This window comes from Berghia stephanieae, chromosome 5, assembly GCF_034508935.2.
Source record: "Berghia stephanieae isolate SIO BIC M18660-M18661 chromosome 5, UCSD_Bste_1.3, whole genome shotgun sequence".
Classification (NCBI taxonomy): Eukaryota; Metazoa; Mollusca; class Gastropoda; order Nudibranchia; family Aeolidiidae; genus Berghia; species Berghia stephanieae.
Genome location: NC_088364.1, coordinates 54,971,759 through 54,992,162, shown reverse-complemented (window position 1 = coordinate 54,992,162; position 20,404 = coordinate 54,971,759). Strand labels below are relative to the sequence as shown.

The following is a 20,404-nucleotide window of genomic DNA, read 5'->3' as shown; positions in this document are numbered from 1 at the left end:
ATTATTTGCTTAAAATTCCCTTTTTCAAAGGCTCTGATTAAACTTTTGGCAGGTATTGGATCGGCATGTCTGCTACAGAAAATGGTAAATTATCTCACCTGAGGTAAATTCAAGAGTGGCAATGCATCCGTCAACAATGTCATCCAGAATCTGCAGTATTTAATTAAGTGGAAATATTTTAAAGAAAAACAGATAAGCAAACAAAAAACAAAAAGAAAAAAAAAAAAAAAAAGAGAGAGAGAAATCAAACATAAGATTTTATATGGCACAATATCCAGTTATTGTGCTCAAAGCACTTTGCAAGAGACCCCCAGCCAACAGCAATGCTGAAAACGTAGGACAAGCCAAGACGCTTAGCAGCACAAATACAATTATTATTTTGACAGAGAAAATTCTGTTACTGGCCAGGTACTCATTTTACAATTGAGTACACAGAGAAAGTTTGAGCAAAGAACATTTACCAACGACTTAAATTTGCACCACTCACAGCAGGACTCAAATCTAGGACCTATAGCATAGGTAAGTTTCTCTCCCGCGTTAAACTAAAATTTCAAACATATTCTCATATTTCAAATTCAAACTGCATGTCTCTTTATTTTACCCAGCTTACGTTTTAGGAGCTAATCTTGAAGAAATGAGTGAAATAAGAAGGGTGGTGGCTGCCAACAAATCACCCGAGTCATAAAGCGTGTGAAACTCTCTGTATTTACCTGGGTGGAGAAAAAAAGTACAAATAATAGCAATGATAAATTGATATATTAGCATAATCAATAACTGAAACTCAAAACTGTTAATCAAAATCATTAATTAAAGATTCCATCAAAACGGACAGGTGAAATTACTCTTATTGTACGTTCGGTTGTTTAAGAGAATTTAATCTTGCATGCAACACCATATTAGCATTACATTGTTAATATTTACTGAGTCTTTCACATGTAAAAAGATCACAAAATATACAAATTTCACCTCCAAGATTTAAATACATTTACAATGAGGTAAGCTTAAGTCAACACCTTGGGACTATACAAACTTGCTGACTTTATTAAATTTTATCAGTATTCAAAGAATAGGATTGAGATCATTGTATTTTTCCATGAAATTTTAAAGAGAGTTTCAAAAATAATGTAGGGTAAAAACAACAATAAAGAAAATCATATAATGATAAGATTATCTTAGATAGGACCTAGTTCATCAATTAGTACTGCTTGCATGTTTGGACCACTATCCGTTCCTTTTGAATGTGGCCATTCATGTCATATTGCATGAATGAGCCTACCCACTCACGTGATATAATCAATTTGTGATTGTCTTTATGACTGAAAAATGTACTACTAATATCAGCTCTGTTCAGCTCTTTATGTTTTATTTGTACTTTGTTTTTAAGGGTTTTACGGCGCTTGCAACACATTTAGTTTATATCAGCACCAGTAAAAAGGAAGAAAATGGGATAGTAAAAAGTTCTAGAATTACAATTAAAGCAGCCAAGAGAAAGTAAGACAAAGGGGAACTGGGAACAAACAGGGATCAGATGTAGATTCCAAGAGCATACCACCTATGTACTTAGTTTGAAATCACCTTATCCGGACACAAGCACAAAATCCAACAAGGAGGAATACACTCAAATGCCTACATTATACATTTAAAATAACAAATATGATAATACATAATTACAGAGAGATGATTTACAAAGAAAAAAATATCATCTCCCAAAACAATAACTATACATTTGACTGTTTCCCTCCCAGCCAGGACTCCGGCCAGGGCCAGGACAAAACCAAGCAATCTCATCCCAAGACAAAGACAGATGGCATGTTGGAAAACAGATATAAGGGGATAGAAGACGCAGTATGTAACTCCCTGCCCACTATGGATTAGTCGTGGATTGTATGCGTGTCAGAAGTCATTCTGAAGTCACATGCCAAGTTTGACCATCATATCTTTACACAGGGTTGCCAACTCAGGAGGCAAAAATTTACTGAACTGTTATGCAAACACATGGACCGACCCCTTTAATAGTGATAAACTCCAGCAAAAAGACATTATGTACTTACTTTTCTTCAGTTTAGCAGGTGATTGGAAAATATACTGAGGGTTTAAAATCTACTGAATTCCGTAAATATACGGAAAATTGGCGACCTTGTTTACAGATGAAGTTGACTATAAAAGGGATTTTACAAATTACATCTTCAATATTAACGTGACGAATTATAATGCATTCACATCCAGCAACTGAGTGGTTTAGTGTGGTGTGTAATAATCACCCACAAAATACTCATAGAAATCACTACACAATGCCTTTCCTCAAGCTACAACAAATTATTATCCTTTTATCATGTCAGTCAGTCATGCAGACTTAAGCTGAATTCCCATTGAAGCTGTTGACTTCATCAGAAATTTAGTGGCAATACAGACAAATAAAAAAAAATTATTTTTAATATTCTAATAAACAGGAATGTTCTCAAGTGTTGACTTAAATAAGAGTTGACTTCACACAGATTGACTTCTAGCAGAGGGTACTATGATACCAATTTAAAGATGACATACCAAGAAAAGTGAGATTATTGGTCATTAACATGGAGGGACCAAGGTGATCAATCAGGTCAAGGTGAGAAAATTTTCCCTGTTCACAATATTCTGTCAGAAATCTGTGGAGTAGCAATCAGATCAGACGTGAGAACCCATCAAAATCGATTTTTTACAGTGGTCAGCATTTCTCGCCACTACCATGTGACAAGTGGGAACAAACAAAATAAGTGATTGGATATGACAGAGTAAATCTACTGATAGTTTTAGTGACAAATAGAGTTGCAATTTTGTCCTTGGGTGTGTATTTGATCATTATCAATAAATTGTATACATCAGTCATTAAATCTGTCTTAACAAACCTGCCTTAAGTACCACTCAAATTGGTATATAAATCATCCATATTTTAAACATGCGCAATTTGACCATATTGAGTTATTGAGACTTTTCTTCTGTCAAAATTCATATTTTCAAACTGGCCAACATTCTTCAACCTTAGGGTCTCTTTCTAAAGGTAACGAAGTTACACTAAATCCTGAGGTTTTTAAAAAGTGGCATGTAAAAATGACATAAGATGTTACATCTCAGATTAATAAAGATTAATTTAAAAGAAAATACATTGCTTGTGTTTGACACTTGTGGGAGGTCTAATTCAGTGATTCATAAATTGATGTCTTTATCAAATAGGCATAGGCCTAAATGATTACTTTTCTTTCATTCATGTCCTGGTATACTTGGTAAATAAATAATTACAACTTTAATTTCACATCCATCGACTGTTAAGTAGAGAACCAAAACATGACATGTGAATAAAAGAAAACAGAAGTTGTAAAACTTACTTATCTGTTACTTGTTTGATGACAGCTGTATCCTGGATTTGGATTGAAAAGAACAGATCTTTTCAAAATGCATTTATTGTCTCTGTGTGTTTGTGTTAATGCATGCAGGTATGTATATGTGTGTGTGTGTATATATATATATATATATATATATATATATATATATATATATATATATATATATATATATATATATATATATATATATATATATATATATAGAGAGAGAGAGAGAGAGAGAGAGAGAGAGAGAGAGAGAGAGAGAGAGAGAGGAGAGAGAGAGAGAGAGAGTGAGAGTGAGAGTGAAAGAGAGAGAGAGAGAGAGAGAGAGAGAGAGAGAGAGAGAGGGGGGGGGGGGAGGAGGAGGAAGTTGAGACAAATGTTTTGATTATTTAAGAAACTATCGATTTGAGAGGAAAACATTAATAGAAACTATGTCATTACGTCTATCACACTTCATTAAAGACCAGGTTAGCTTACTTTTGATTTTAAAAACCATGAAAGGGCTGCTCCCAACTTCTCTTGCTGAAGATATTTTCTTCCCATCACTTTACAAACACTCTGGGCTGAAAGAGAAGTTTATAGTTTTTAGACAACTATTTTAATGATACGTTGTTACTTAATTATATCAATCAGACTATAAACGTTCAAGGTTAAATTAATATAGTTCAGACCTGTAGATTGTCTTTGCCAAAATTGTCTGAAATTTTCTTTTAATCATTGTTTACCTCAACTGACTGATAATTTATTGCTGACTTTGCCCTCTATCCAGTGAAGGTCGCTTCCACAATCCACAAATGTTTCAGACATTTTTCAGAATTGTTTTGTTTTTGTTCTTGCATTTCTTCTTTGTCTTCAGAAGAAAACGGCTCAATCAGCATTTTTCTTGCAAACAAAGTAAAGAAGAAATTCCGAGAGAAGCCAGCAAAACAAAACAAAACAACAAAACAAAGACATCGATTTCAGTTCTGAATAAATTAAGAAAAATGTTGCTGACAATATTCAGATGAACAATAATAAAATACAATGAAATAGTGATGTCGAAAATTGTTTGTCGGAACCTGTTACAAAGAAATATAGCAAATTGTGTGTGAAGACATATGACAATAAGACACATTGCGAATGTGTGTTGGACAACAGGTGCACACCACAGAACCAACACTGATACTTTGAATGAAGCAAGAGTTATCTACAGACGATGGTGGCCACTCATCACTGGGCATGCAGCAAACGAAGTAAGCGACAGAGAGATGGCTTCTTAATTTAGGGCTATAATTTTTATATTTTTCTATAAGGGAGCAAATTTCTTTAAATCAATTTTGCCTAATATGTCCCCTGTGGTAGAGAATAATTGTCTGACAACTGCAAGCCTGATAGTTTTGTGTATTGGTACATTATATCCAACTGGCAGATCTAGTGAGTATTTTGCCGAAAAACATAGCTAGAAGAAACAATATCATGATCAAAATTAATTAATTTTTTTTTAAATTCTGACATTCTCGACCTGTCAATTTTTTTTTCCACAATTAAACAGAAATATATTGAAATTATACAATGAACGTTTCAATCTAGCATTGTGATCTCACTATATGATTTTAAGTAGATAATAAATTGGTGAACTTGAATTGTAAATAGTACAAGAATTCATATTTAACTCACCTTGTGCTGCCATGTCCCTTTCCAAACATAAATGAAGAACTTTATGTGCTTTCCTCTCTGATTCAAGGGGGATGTGACCGATGTAGGCCTCCAAGTATTCTCTATTTTATATAACAAACAAAAATATAAAATAAAATAAAGACAAATAAAATCCATAACAATATTCTTTTCATTAAGTTTACAAGGACAAACCTTTTACTTAATTTAAAGATATTAACAAATCTGCCAGAAGTAACAAACAAAAATCTGTATATTTTTGTTTGTTTGTTTTTTATTTGGGAAAAAGGAGGGGGGTGGATCTTAATTTATATAAAGAAAAACCTATATCAAAATACAAATTGCACGATTTAAAAAATCTGTATACACGACTGGTATTAATTAAGCATCAAGAGTAGAAAAAAATCCTTCTAAAATTAGAACGAGATTCTTTGCACACTACATCATTTAAGTATTGCAATCTGTACAAGACTGGGTAAAAGACACCATTATGATAATATCAAAGGGTGTATGTTTGGACCAATTTGCATCATTTGAAGAGTCTCTTATGGATAGAAGACACAACAGTCTGACCAGCTGCTTGTCAATAAATTATCTTATCAAGTTCTGTGCAAGTTCATTATGAGACATTTATTGTGGATTTAAGTCAAAATGAGCAAACTGTTATTATAACCCATTGGTGTGTCATGAAAATACAGTCCACTCCGGATAATCTCAAACTCGGTTAATTGCAACTTTGGGTTAATCGCAACATTTCCCAAGAAAATGAATTAATTCTATATAAAAGTCACTGGTTAATTGCAACAAACTTTGGTTAATCGCAACAAATTTTTGACCTCTAAAGGAGGCAGATTCAAGGTATCAATCAAACAAAATCTCATGATTAGATTTCAAAATGGGTTAAATCATGACACGTTGAAGAATCGAGAATGGTTGGGGTTTAATGCTACAGTTGTGTGTCACCACTCTATTAGATACAAAAGAGGGCAGGGCTTTGGAGTTCGGGTTTGTGCGGTCATCCGTGACCATTAGATATGAGGTGAATGGGCTGCGCTTGGTTCAGACAACAGGTAGACGATGACAGTTGTGAGGAGGGACTGAGAAATGATATCCTTTATTTTGTGATTGAAAACTGTGCATTGTGATCAACAGGTTTGGTGAGAGCTTATTGTCTCTCATCACGGCTAATCTCTTGGATTCTTACAAATGTTGAGAAAAAAAAAAGGAAATGGATCCAATATTAAGATTTCTTGCCTCAAAGCTGTTTTTGCTTGTCAAAATCTATACAGGGCTGCCATTTTTTTTTTTTTATTCCAATCAAATTGCTCAGTATGTGGTGGACTAAGAACAATGTTTACAACAACTGGTTTGAGTTTACCGTATTTGTGTAAAATGTTGCAATTGTGGACAGAATACTCAACTTCGTTTATCGGAACATTTTCGCTAATCCCAAGGTGTTGCGATTATCCGGAGTTGACTGTATATTTTAAAAACTCTGAACATTGCAAAAGTCATATGGGGTAGAAATACACTCAACCAGCGATACTTTTACAAAAATTCAACCTTCAACAAATCTGCTGACGTTCATTATTCCTTCTTTAATAAAGGCTTACCTTCCAAACACAGGACAGAAGTCAAGGTAATCAACTCCAACTTGCCAGAGACTGAAATAAATCCAAATAAAATGAAAAATAAACCATTTTTTTAAATTTTGGCAAAATCATTAAGATTAAATAATAAAAACAATAAATTAATATAAAAATAATCTCAAAAATGTATAAATTCTAATAATAAATAACTCTAATGATTCAGCAAACATTATGAGTGAACATGAAAATACGATGAAATAACTTGCATTTCAAAAATGTGGCAAAAGTCCCTACCTTCTGTGTGACATGAGGCCTGTGGCATATTCTAACAGCAAGTACTCTCTCAAGTTAGATCCAAATCTGTAAAAACAATATAATTTATTTCCACTGGTTAATAAGATGAGTGTAAAGTGATGGGAGAGAACCAAAACAGCTAATAAAATATTAGTAACCGTATCAGCAATATTTTTTCCCTGTTCCTGCCCTATACACAGTTCTGACTTCATGTTGCTATTAATTTTATTTTTTATCATGGACAATCTTTTTCTAAAAATTGTTTTAGGCAATGCAAATGCCAGCCCAGGTTTAATGATTCTAGAACAAATATCAATATCATTTTCCTCCCTTGTTTAAGGCAATGCAAATGCCAGCCCAGGTTTAATCATTCTAGAGCAAATATCAATATCATTTCCCCCTTTTTCATCTCCTCCAAACAAGTGAATCAGACTTGTTCTAGTATGTTCTAATCTAAATGTGGTCTTGTGGTATGACACTCGCTTTCGGATCGGAAGGTCCTGGGTTCGAGCCTCGTTCAATGCATAGTTGAGTCCTTGGAAAAAGCTCTTTACTCACATTCTCTCACCGTACTCAGGTGTAAAATGAGTACCTGGCCGTTAACAGCGTTGTTTCGGTCTGAAAAAAAAATTGTAATACCGTCTACCAGGCATCATGTCTCATTCTACATATTACATGTTGCTGTTGGTCATGGACCCTTTGTAAAGCACTTTCAGTACATTTAGTGGATATTCTCTCATCTCATGTAGTTCCATATCTGAAGCAGACGTCGGAGGTCATCTTCCGCCAAGCTGATCTATCTCTTGCCAATTCTATTAAAGCAGCGCCACCTTTCTCAGCTTCATCTGTCCAAGTTCTTATCCCTTTCAAATACGTTATTCTTTGTCTTCCTCTTATTCTTTTTCCATTCATCTTTCCAGTCAAGGCGAGTATTTCCAAACCAGGGTGGCGGATAATGTGTCCTAAAAATTCCATTTGGCGTTTGATGATTTTTGTTATCAGTGATCTCTTTCAGTGGATATTGCGCTTTATAAAAGCTCAAGCTTTTTTTGTTCTGTTTCTTTAATATGTGGCCAGCAAGATGGAACAGATTTTTATTTAGGCCAAAAACATAAACTGCATGACTTCCATCATATCTCAAACAAATCCTTAAATTCTAGTTTGGAGGACGGACTTGCAAATGAACTTCTGTGGTAAAAATATGTCTTCAGATACCCATTACAGCAAAATACAAGGGAAAAAATGAAAATGGGTTGGACAAACTCTAAAGAGAATGAAAACATTACAAAGAAAGCATTTGGATGGAGCCCACAAGGTCAATGTAAAATAGGTTGTCTACCTACAATCTGGAGACAGATAAAAAGCCCATTTAAGTTGTCCCAAAGGACAGTGATGAATGTAGCCAGAAACCCACCCAAATGGAAACCACCATCTTAACAGAGCTTCTGGGACACAGCCGTTTATTACACTAGAAATCTTTCACTTTAGTTTACTACCGCCTCACCCCCAATGGGAACGACCCACCGTCGATGACGGGGAGACCACCGTGTGGTTACGTCATAACAGATGTCCAGAACGTGAAAACTGGCCTATATATACCTGCAGGTAGAATGCACCGCTTGGATTTCATTGTCAGTCAGGCTATAGGACAGATTTCGTAAAATCGACATTTTTACACTGCAATTGCTGACCATACACTTCTTCCATATTTTTCTATTTTATATGGATATAACGGCCACATTTTCATCTTTAAGACGCAATTATTTTCATTGATATCAAGAAATGGTGAGTATACTTTATTCTCTCTTGAAAAATGTATATTTTTCTATTTAAAATTAACCTAAAAAATATTTTTAATTGTTTAAAAAATTGAAATTGATGTTATCTGAGTTTTGTTACCCTACCCTAACACATGGTAGTAAATATAAGAGTAATAATCTACTTTTAATATAGTATTTATTTCAATGATTTGTAATGACCGGTTTTTGCACAATGAATGTGTAAGCACATCTTGTCTTATTCTTTGTTGGCTAACAAAATAGTCCCGTATTCAGACAAACTCCTGAGACATAAGAACACGAGTCCAATTGTGATGATAACGTTATTGTTGTTGTTGTTTTATGGTGATGATGATGACGATGATGATCACGATGACGATGATGATGATGATGATAGCGCAGTTATAGTAGTAATCATAGTAGTAGTAGTAGTAGTAGTAGTACACACACACACTCAGAGAGAGAGAGAGAGAGAGAGAGAGAGAGAGAGAGAGAGAGAGAGAGAGAGAGAGAGAGAGAGAGAGAGGGTGGGGGGGGGGGGGGGAAGTGTGTGTGTGTGTGTGTGTGTGTAAAACTCGTGTACGCACATTTTTAGCATGGAACGATTGTTATTGCTTGTTCAGTCAAGTTCTCATGATTTCTCTGTGAAAATTGAACTTTAAACCTATAGCTTTCACACCAATTTGCCATTCCGTCTTCACAATTCGCACCTTCCCTCGATATTCTTCTACATCGCCCGTTGGTACAGTCAACGGGCGTGAGAAAAGAGGGTAGATAGATATATTATAACATCAAAAAGCGATGTGATCAAAGGTGGCGGATGATTGTGTAACATCAAAAGCCCGGTGGACTGCGCTACAAGGCTGAAGTTTCGAGGGGGTATGTGATATGAGTGGTAGGGGCTTATTTGACTTTGCCGATGACCGACTGGTGGACGATTGAAATTATAATTGTCCTTTTTCAGCAGCCAATTGGAAATGGGTAATTGTAAACATCTGATTGGCGCTTCATGGATAGAAATCAGTTTGGAGGTCATGGGATGAATTTGCTGGAGAGATGGAGTAAATTTGAAATGAATTGAACGTAATTTGGGGCGTTGTCTTGGTGTCAAATAAGACTCTCACAGACCGGTGATAAATCCTTTTTTTTGGCCGCAAATGCTACAGTAAACTTCTTTCTCTATCTTATTTTTGCTAAAAATATTTCAGAGTTCCATTTTGAATAACGGGCATTTAGAACTATATTTTAAAGGAAAATTATTACGTTATTATTATTAGCAGGCATCTAGGCGATCACTATCGTATTATTACTAACAATCAATAATATTATTATAACTCTTATAATTACAATTATTATTATTATTATTATTATCATCATCATCATCAATATCAATAATAACTAATGATTTTTTTCTTTACTCAGATGAATGGTCATACTGAAAACAAGCATTGTCTCAATGCAAACGGACTCTGCCGAATAAGCTGTGAAAGGGCTCAAATGAGATAGGTGGTCAAAAAACATTTCATGCAAACTGCTCCAGAATTAGCAAGTGAAGTTCCACCAGTGAAAAAAAGAAAACAGAACGTTGGTTAATTAGAAGCTGTTTCTGTGAAATGTAACAATCAGCTGTTCCTTACAATAATCGTGAGGTTTTACGTATGTTAATAAAAAGTATTAATATATAAAATGTGTTAAGATCTAGACGTCTATACAAAGTTCAAAGGAATACTTATAACTTATCTTTACCTATGATTGTCAATTTATTTTAAAATAACAGTTCACTTTTTTCACTTTTGATCATTAATCCTCCCCCCCCCCCTCCCATCTTTTTCAATGCATTTATCACGATTTTTTATTGTCAAAAAATGGATATTATTTATTTTTTACTATTATTATTATTACAGTGGTGATCAAGAGTAAGATAAATACACTGTGATTATTACTAGTATTAGTATTACATCGATATCACGTGTTTCAACTGATTCACAATGATCATTTCTGTTATCCACGATGCTTCGGTTGATCAATAAGCAGACCATTTTCAACGAATTTCCATTTTAAATAGTATTAGCTATATGGTAGGCGTCCTTTTTTTTGTCGCAGCATTGGAGAGAGAGAGAGAGAGAGAGAGAGAGAAAGAGAGAGAGAGAGAGGTGTGTGTGTGTGTGTTGGTGTACATAAAACTAATTTATGCAACGTTTTACCACGAAACAATTTTCATTTTACCACCTCAGTTTGATCTCTCTTCAGTTCTCTCTGACAATTGAACTTTGGACCTATAACTTTAACACAGCTACGTCATTCCATCTTCACGATTCGCACCTCATCGCGATATTCTTTTATGTTGACTCGTGGTACAGTCAACGGGTTTGAGAGAAGATAGATATTGAGTGACATCATCAAAAGCGATGTGATCAAAGCTGGCGGATGGTTGTGTAACATCAAAGACCAGTGACTGGTCTACAAGGCCTATCATATTCGTGGGTATGTGTGATTTGAGTAGGAGGAGCTTTCTTGACTGTGCTGATGACCGGCTGGTGGATAATTGAAATTAGAATTGTCCTTTTTCAGCAGCCAATTGGAAATGGGCAATTGTAAAAAGCTGATTGGACGCTCATGGAAAAAAAGCAGTTTGAGGGACATGGAAGGAAATTGCCGGAGAGCGTGGAGTGGGGAGGAGTAAATTATATCGAATGAATTGATAGTAATTTGGGGCGTTGGGAAGTTAAATAAAACTCTCGGAAACAGGTGATGAGTCAATTCTTCGGTCGCAAATGATTCAGTAAAATTCTTTATTCTTTCTTTCTTTCTTTTTTTTATTTCCTTTCTGTCAGAGTGGACATAAAAAGGCGAATTCCAATTTTTTTTTAAACGGGCATTTAGAACGATATTTTAAAGAGAAATTATTGCGTTTACCAAAATTAGCAGGCGTTTAGGTGATAGCCACTATATTATTTTCATGAAAATGATCATTATCATCATCATCATCATCATTATTATTATTATTATTACTATTATTATTATTATTATTATTATTATTATTATTATTATAGTTTAGATCTATACAAACGTCAAAGGAATGCATATAACATATCTTTTCCTAATAATTGTCAATTGCCATTACTAAAACCAGTTCGTTTTGATCATTTCATCAACAAACCCCTACAATTCGGTGATTACGCATTTTTTTTATTGCTGTCAAAAAAGGATATGGCTGTACAGGTGAGCGGATATCTCAACAATGCTTCATTACAAAACAACTTTGATTATATATTTTTACTCTGTGAATATTGATGATTATTGCAGTATTTCTCATTTATTTGTATAAACTCAGATAACTATGTAATGTTTGATTATATCGTTTGAAGTAATTAAAATTTCGGACCCATTTTTATGGTTATTTCCTATAAAATCTAATCCCAAATGATCTACTAAAATTATATCAAATAAAAGTATATAAATCACTAGTTATGACTCTAAAATATCTTATTGCAACATCTAATAGCATCTTTACTACGCCACTTTGAACTTGAGAAAAAAATCGTCAAAATAGGAAAAGTTGCTCAGTCGCCCTTTCGGCACAGGCCGTGACTCGTCATCTGTTATGAACTAGCGTCCGGCAAAATTTACCTGTCGAACTAAAGTGAAAGCAGTAAACGGCTGTGGGGATTAAGTGGTTTGTCTTCATCATATTCCAGTTTCAAATACTTGAGGCAAAGTTAAGTATATTAAGATAATTTTACCCCACTTATCATATCCTCCCAACACTACAATTCCAGTGTGCTTAAGTTATGAAGATTTTCTACACCATTTCACTCCAACACACCAAAGCATTTCTTCCCAAATTCCACTGCATTTTCAGAACCAATCAAAAAGTAAATTTGAACAAGCATAAGGCCTTCTTACGGTAATTTCTGAGAATCCAGCTGTTCACAATGATGAAGCACATCTGCAAGATGGGAAACAAACCACCAGCTGCAATTACTGAGGAAATTGCTGTAACCAAATAGAAAAAGAGAGAAACAAAATTGATAAAAATGTACTATATTTCAAAATAAAAAAGACTATTCAATTGTATTGCTGTTAAGATAGTTTTCTTGATTACAAAGTTATATGTCCTCACAAGTAATTTAAAAAAATATTTTTAATAAAACAAAAACAAAAAAAAAGGAAAAGAGAAAACGATAACTGAAAAAATCATCTCATCATCTCTTGTATTATTCTAGTAAGCAATAATTCAAATTTGCCTCTCTCCACAAACACAATAATTTAAAAAATCTGTTCATAACAAAACATACCAGCTATCCTTTATGACTTGATGTATATCGAATTCCATGGCAGCCTGTAAAATGTTATCTAGTTCACTGGGCTGTAGCCCAGGCATTGAAAAAGCTGCCTGGCAAGGCTGAAAAAGTGGGGTTTTATGTATATGAATGTTTCAAAGAAAATACAACTTAAATATATATACAAAAGAGAGATAATTTCTTTCTTTTTTATAATACGTGACTCTCAAAAAGAAAGACTCCACAAAATATTTCATTGGGAGAAATTGCAAGAGAAGACACTCTTATAAAACTTAATACTATATATATGCATGTCTCAAAGGTGAAAAAAATTCAGAGGAAAAATTGTACATTCACCACAGCGTTGTCTTTCTTTAACACTAGAGTATAATACAATTGAGACTTGCACTCAATTTAATCAAGACAGACCAGACCACCTAATTCTGTATATTCATACCTTGATTTCAAAGGCCAGATCAGACAGTCTGACAGTGGGATTTTGGTATAATAACTTGGAAACAAGCAGGTGGTACCACGTCTCACATTTATTCTTCAGCTCTTTGAACACAGTTTCGTCTCCACACAAAATCTGATTTGAAGGAAGGAAAGAGAAGCTATAATTATTATTATTGATGATGTGATGGTGGTTGTAGTAGTAGTGGTGATAGGGATGATGCTGGTGGTCGTAGTAGGAGTGGTCTTAGGGATGTATGGTGATGGTTGTAGTAGTGAGGGTGGTAGGGATGATAATGTGGTGGTGGTGGTTGTAGTAGTTGTGGTAGGTTATGATGATGTAATGATGGTTGTAATAGTAGTGGTGGTAGGGAGGATGATGTGGTGGTTGTAGTAGTTGTAGTGATAGGAATGAGGATGTGGTGGTATTTGTATTAGTGGTGGTGAAGAAATGATGATGTGGTGGTGGTTGTTGTAGTAGTGGTTGTAGGGATGTTGATGTAGTAATTGTGGTGAGTCTTTTTTATTCATAATTTTTTTGTTGAAAAAGGCTGAATTGTGATGGTGATGGGCGGTGATAAACCACCATTTAAGCCGAAGATTCTCAGCCCTGCTTGGTTCACATTTTACAAATTGCTGAACTGTATCAAATCAAAGCAAAAGATTTGCATATCAATTTTTCAAATAAATTGTTAAAAACAAAATTACTATCAACCAAAAAAATGCATGGTCTCTACTCTTATATACATAATCGTTCACATGAAAATACTTTGAAAGAGATAAGCCATATTTCAAGTTGATCTGATTTCATTTTCTCAGTAAATATCGAGTTGTCCTCTAAAGTGCTAGGTAAGAAGTCCATAGTATGAAATTAATTACAAAGCTAAATGGGGGCTACATTAACTACTTTTCTTTAAATCATTTAATTCTTGCCAAGCTATATGGGTAAAAATAATTCTTATGTTTATTACAAATGTCATAGCATAATTTGCAAATGATTTGATCCAAAATTACACTTTATGGTGATGTGAAAACTTAGTCAAGAATTAAACTCCAATGGAAACAGACATGGATTGATGTAAACTGCATATATTGGGCTTCCTTGTTAAATACAAGATCTAGAGGTAAGTTCTTTGTGAAAGAGGATTGAAAGCAATCCTTTCTATCCATTTCACTCTAAAGAAGTTAGAACAAAATTCGGCTTGACAGACTTCAAAGACCTAATTTTAAAAAAAATTTTTACTGGATTAAAAAGGGAAATTTATTTGCCAGGCGTATGGGAGATAATCCAGATGTCAGCTGCGGTGGTGTAAAGTAAGCATTAAGGGCTAAATTTCTAGTTCAAGGAAAAAATGGGATGCCAACAATGGGACTTGAAACTGGAGCTCTGAGTGTATCCATTTGGCCATCTCACCCTCCCCTCCTTAAAAAAAACATTTTATTGTACAGCAACAAATTAAATAGACTTAAAGACTTCCAAGACTGTTTAGCCAGTACGTGATTCCTCAGCTACTTTCATCAATGTAGTTGTGAAGCTATCTTGCGTCATGGTTCTTAAATATTTGTTCTCCACTTGCAACAATTTTTTGATGATTGTAGACTGCACAGCTGTAGGTATTTGGCTTTTCTCTAAATAGTTTTCCATGTTTGACATATTTCCATTTGCTGAAGTGTCCTTTGTCTCATCCTAATGTTTGATCTAATAGGTGTCACTGACTGCTGTTCATTATATATTTTTTTGGGGACAAAAATCTATTTATGACCTTTGTCAAACATTACTTTGTCAAGAGTTTATTAAAAATCAATTTAATGCTTCACTGACCTGAACCAAAGTCTCCAGTTGATCATAGGCAGCAAACTCTCCAGCTTCATAGCGACGGACACACTCCTCTCTCCAGTGTCGCCACTTCATTTCATACTCTGCAGCTGACTGGGCATGTTGATACTGTGAAGAAAGAAAAAAAGTAGGGAGGGGGAGGGGTTAAGATAAAAGAGAGGAATAATTAAAAACTAATTAAAATATTGATAACTGGGTATCATGAGTGAAATAAATGAGTTGTCACAAAAGGCCATGGCCAGGTCATCAGTCATGGCTTGAATAGCCCTAAAACTTTATAAAAATAACAAGTTTGTCATTATTTGGCATACAATTGTTGATAAAGGGAATCAGGAATTGTCTCTGCAATAACATTCAAATGTATTTATCTCTTTTAAATAAAAGAAAACCACCGACTAAAAATTACAGTTATGTATCAGACTGGGGAAAAAAACAACATATTTTTACCGTCCAATGAGGCATTTTCTTTAGTAATTCATCCACACTGATGAAAGGGTCTGAATGATTATAGTTGTGCAGAGCCAGCAGTTTTCTAACATTCTCTGTGCTACCTTGAAGAGTCAGGCGGAAAATCTATAGTCATAGAAGGAATAAGATAAAAAATAGACAGATTTACCAGTGAGGAATACTAAATTATATCTTCTGAAACATTTGGAAAATTTATTAACACTTTCAGCGATAATTACTTATTAATACACCAAATTATATTTTGACAATTTCTCATTTCAACCAATACAGTCATGAAATCTTGCAAATAATTGACATCTACTCTATCTTTGTACAAATCTAATTAAAAACAACATTAGCATTCAAATAATTGCAAATTTAAATCTGATATAAAAGTTCTATAAAAGTTAACTAAATAAAAAATCGATGATACAAAGCAAATTAAGAACCTTTGCAAAAAAGCAAAAAAAAAAAAAAAAAAAAAAAAAATGGAAAGAAAAAATCTATTGTGATGCAACTTTTCAAAAAAATTATATTTGTTTTTATCCACGATTCATATAGTATTATTTTGAGATTGTTTATAACATTTTCCAATCAATCTTGCTTTGATGATAGAAAGAATAAATGGAAAAAATGGTCGATTTCTTTCCCAATTTCGAACAAATAGCAAATAATTCATCTGAAAAATAAAATTAATAAATATTCCACTATTTAATTTATATGGTTCAAAACTTGCTCCATTGGACTGAAGTTTAATTGACCATGTATTTTATGACAACTTATGAATGCTCTCAACCTCCTGCTTATCTAATGAGCTGATTTTGTTTTTGTTGTTTTAAAGGATTTTACATTGCTTGCCACATTTGGGTCATATCAGCACCAGTAAAAAGTAAGAAAATGGGATAGTAATAAGTTCTAGAATTACAATTAAAGTACCAAAGAAAAAGGAAGACAAAGGGGAATTAGTTCAAATAGGGAACAGGTGCAGAATCCAAGAGCAGTGTACTTAGTTTGAGATCACCTAAATGTCTCGTCCTGACACAAGCACAGGTCCCCACCTATTTATGTGAACACACTCAAATGCTTACAAATCATATATATATATGTAAAACAAAAATAATACAGTGCATAACAGAGAGATGACTTACAAGACAAAAAATATAATTTCCCAAAACTATTCATTTTCCTTCCCAGGATGGAATCCGACTACGGTAAGGACAAAACCAAGTAATATCATTCCAAGACGAAGACAGAAAGCATGTTGGAAAACAGATATAGGGGGATATAAAACATAGTAAGTGCCTCCCTGTCAACTATGGGAGGTCAGGAACCCTACCCAGCTAATGAGCAGAACTTTTGCACCACCCAATATATCTACAAGAATATTACTTCATCATCCCCCAACCAATCATCTTATATATTTCATCAAAACAGTTTACTAATGTTTTAAAATCTTCAAAGTTATAAAATGAATTGTATACTTTAAAGCTATCAAATTCACACAAATACTTACAGCATCCCAATAATCTGGATGGGCAGATGGTTGTTCAGCCTGTGACACTTTCATAGCCATATGCTTTGCCTCAGGAAAATGCCACCTCAACCAGTCAAGTAGTGGGGTCAAAATCAGACCGCCTTGGAAATGTATCAATAAAATATCAAAAATCAATATCAATAATAACAAATGAATTTTCTTAGAAATCTGCATCAATAATAAATACATGTTTATGAAAAAGAGAAGAAAAAGGAACTGCATCATTGTGTTCATACAAATTGCCACCTTATTTCCAAGAAATGACATTAAGAACACTCAGGACCAGAAAAAATCTCAACTTCACCCCGGAATTATTAATCTGAACCCCTATTCGTGTGACACAAGTGCTCTACCAACTGAGCTATCAGAATCTGCTGTTTAAATTTTTTAAAAATATTACTATCAATCTAAAGTTTTCATCATCCTTCAGCAGAATACTAAATTTAGTAATGTTTTAAAGGCATGCAACTGTATATTTTCTTTTATTTATAACAGGAATATTTAACCCATATTAAGTATACTGTTACCTCTCAATTTAAGTAAAACACCTCTGAGCATACAGTGGATTTGGATGTAATAATATTTTCTTATTGTATTGTTGTATTCTTTCAGTTAAGCATTCCTCACCTGGAGCTACATCTATAAAAATGATTTCACATAAACTCCATATCAACTGAACCATTTCAAACTCTTGAATATGTTCCTCATATTTCTGTCTCTGGCCAGAATTTGTACAGGAATCTAAGATTAAAAAAAAAACAAATATCAAAATAATCATCAATTAAATGTTTTTACCAAGACAAATACAATGAATATAAAACTATAATAATAGATCTTTATACTTATGCATTGAAAAGTTACTAAAAAATGTCCATTTTGTTTATCTACAATAATTCCATTTTGAGAAATGTTTACCACACCTCCATCTATTTAAATTATTGTAAAAAAAATTTCATCACAAAAAGGAACCAACAATCATATTTAGCCAGAAAAGAATTTTGCCTAATTGCATATATATTTCGATATTGGCTGGGGGGTGAAAGAAAGACACAACTCTCCATGGGTACTTAAGTTTCGTAAAAAAAAAAAAGACCAAAACATCTGATCCATATACAAAAACATCTAAAGATGAATCTTTGAACATGGTCCTGCTCAACGTTCTAAAAAAATTGATACAAAACAATGCAATTAAAAGAAAGTGTTACCTACTTATAACTTTAAGCTTTGCTCATTATCCATTTAACACCCATGCAAAAGGACCAACCCACTAAAGTCAAAATGTCTGGTATAATGGTCCCCGTTTATAAACACCGTCTTTGGAAATCAAGCAAAGCAAAGCTTATAGTAGGATCATGCTTATAGGGAGATTTTGATTTTTTATTTTTTTTGTTATGTCTATGTTCAATGCTCAAATTACAGTAAAGGCAACTTTTTTTTTCTCAGTCTCCAAATGTATACATGGTGGTATGCACCAGGTTGCAGGCTTGGAACTGCTAGTGGTCTGATAAGCAGTCATTGTTTAGCTTTTTATTTCTTTTGAATTCTAATTTTCATGGTAATCAAACCCTTCCTTTTCTGACACAATATGCCACAGCATTTCATTACGCCTTAGGTTTGGGACATGAGGTAAAAAAGCTTGTAATTGCTGTTTGTTTGGCTTTTGATTGAATGCACCTGTTTATGACATCCTCTTTTTCTGTGAACTGGATCAGACTTTAATCTTGGCCATTAAGTTGAAGGTAAAATCTTGATGGTTTTACTTGCTTATTTAACATCTGAGATTGTGGTGCGAATGCAGGTATGTAGCACAAAATAGATTTAACAGACACGTGTGTAAAATCAAGAAGGTCACAGACAAAGAGAATAGATGTGAACAATGTTTTCATAACTCACATCGTTATCACACTTAACACATCTGTAAACAAACTGTAGTCATCAAAATAACACTTGATAAATGATCAATTAATGTGGTGACCTTCTGAGCCCTCTTTTCCCTGACCACATTTCCAGCACCTTGTCAACATCATAACAAACAGACAAAGTGCCAAACTCTGTGCCCCCCCCCCCCCCCCCTGCCTGCCTATTGTTATCACTTAAGTCTTTTTGATAGACATGCATTGTCCGTTTCATCAGTGAGGTGTTGTTTTGTGATGGAATAGTGCGTTGCGAATTATATGTCACTCACAGAGCATTTCTGTTAAACCTGTTTGTCAATCTTTTGTATTGAAAAATATTGTATTTTTTCTTTTTAACTATCTATTTATTTTCTTTCATTTTTGTAATGTTTAAACAATGATCATAAAATTGAGCATGCTAATAATGAGTCCTTTTTGATGAGCCTACTTATAAAGGGGTAAATTTATAAGAGTAAAAATTATCCTTTGAGCCCTGAGCCTGCTAGTAGTCAGAGTGCATATAAACGGAGACTCCTGTATCAAGAGTTACTAATATAGAAGCGATTGTGACTTAAACTTTTTTTTACTACTATAAAGTTCTAGACAGACAGAGTGAAGAAATTAAATCAGGCCACATATCTGCCAACTTTTCAAAGAGCTAAAATGGGACACCCTAACAAAAAATTTGTCATGATCCTGAAAAAAAACCTATATCCAATTCACTACAATTCAAAAATGGTCGAGGAAAATTATACTCTAGAACAGCTTGATAAATGAAAAAAGTTCGAATTCCAAAACACAAGAGTAAGAAATCATTTATTCTACCCCTCAATCGATTCCTATTTCCTCATCTTTGAATAAAAGACATCTTCAAAAACAAATGATACTTCTTTTTGTTAAATTTACGCTTGATAATCTGATGACACAAATTATTATTGTAAACATAATATCATTACACGTCACTATTTAGGGAGGGGGGTGTAATAAAGATAATTGTAAAGTCCTCACCTGTTATTTGCATAAGTTCCATGCTGCAAGCTTTTAAAACAGCTCGGTATTGCTTGCTTGCTTTTTTGAGTCTATCAATAAAACAATATGGCAACTAATAATTCATATGTTAAAAAGATATGCTTCAAGAACTATGTAATATGTCATCACAACAGTAGGACCTAGGAACACATTTTAATGACTGATCAATTTCAATTTTATAGTTAGAGTAATATATATGTCTCCCAATATAAAATCAAATCATTTGAAAATACAGGTTTCAGGTCCA

The 20,404-nt window shown here is 33.8% G+C and overlaps 1 protein-coding gene across 1 annotated transcript in view; it reads right to left on the bottom strand.

The window, feature by feature from the left end:
* The window catches only part of LOC144973232 (nuclear pore complex protein Nup85-like), a 36,909-nt gene that overhangs the window by 2,691 nt on the left and 13,814 nt on the right, over positions 1-20,404 (bottom strand). The window contains exons 5-20 of the mRNA XM_078915409.1: positions 20,137-20,207; positions 17,861-17,974; positions 17,213-17,334; positions 15,700-15,825; positions 15,238-15,360; positions 13,420-13,551; positions 12,978-13,084; positions 12,586-12,675; positions 6,902-6,967; positions 6,632-6,682; positions 5,022-5,122; positions 3,843-3,928; positions 3,363-3,394; positions 2,545-2,645; positions 611-710; positions 99-150 (exon numbers count right to left, since the gene is read on the bottom strand). Coding sequence (XP_078771535.1) covers positions 99-150; positions 611-710; positions 2,545-2,645; positions 3,363-3,394; positions 3,843-3,928; positions 5,022-5,122; positions 6,632-6,682; positions 6,902-6,967; positions 12,586-12,675; positions 12,978-13,084; positions 13,420-13,551; positions 15,238-15,360; positions 15,700-15,825; positions 17,213-17,334; positions 17,861-17,974; positions 20,137-20,207 — 1,474 coding nt within the window. The remainder of the gene's footprint in view (positions 1-98; positions 151-610; positions 711-2,544; positions 2,646-3,362; positions 3,395-3,842; positions 3,929-5,021; positions 5,123-6,631; positions 6,683-6,901; positions 6,968-12,585; positions 12,676-12,977; positions 13,085-13,419; positions 13,552-15,237; positions 15,361-15,699; positions 15,826-17,212; positions 17,335-17,860; positions 17,975-20,136; positions 20,208-20,404) is intronic.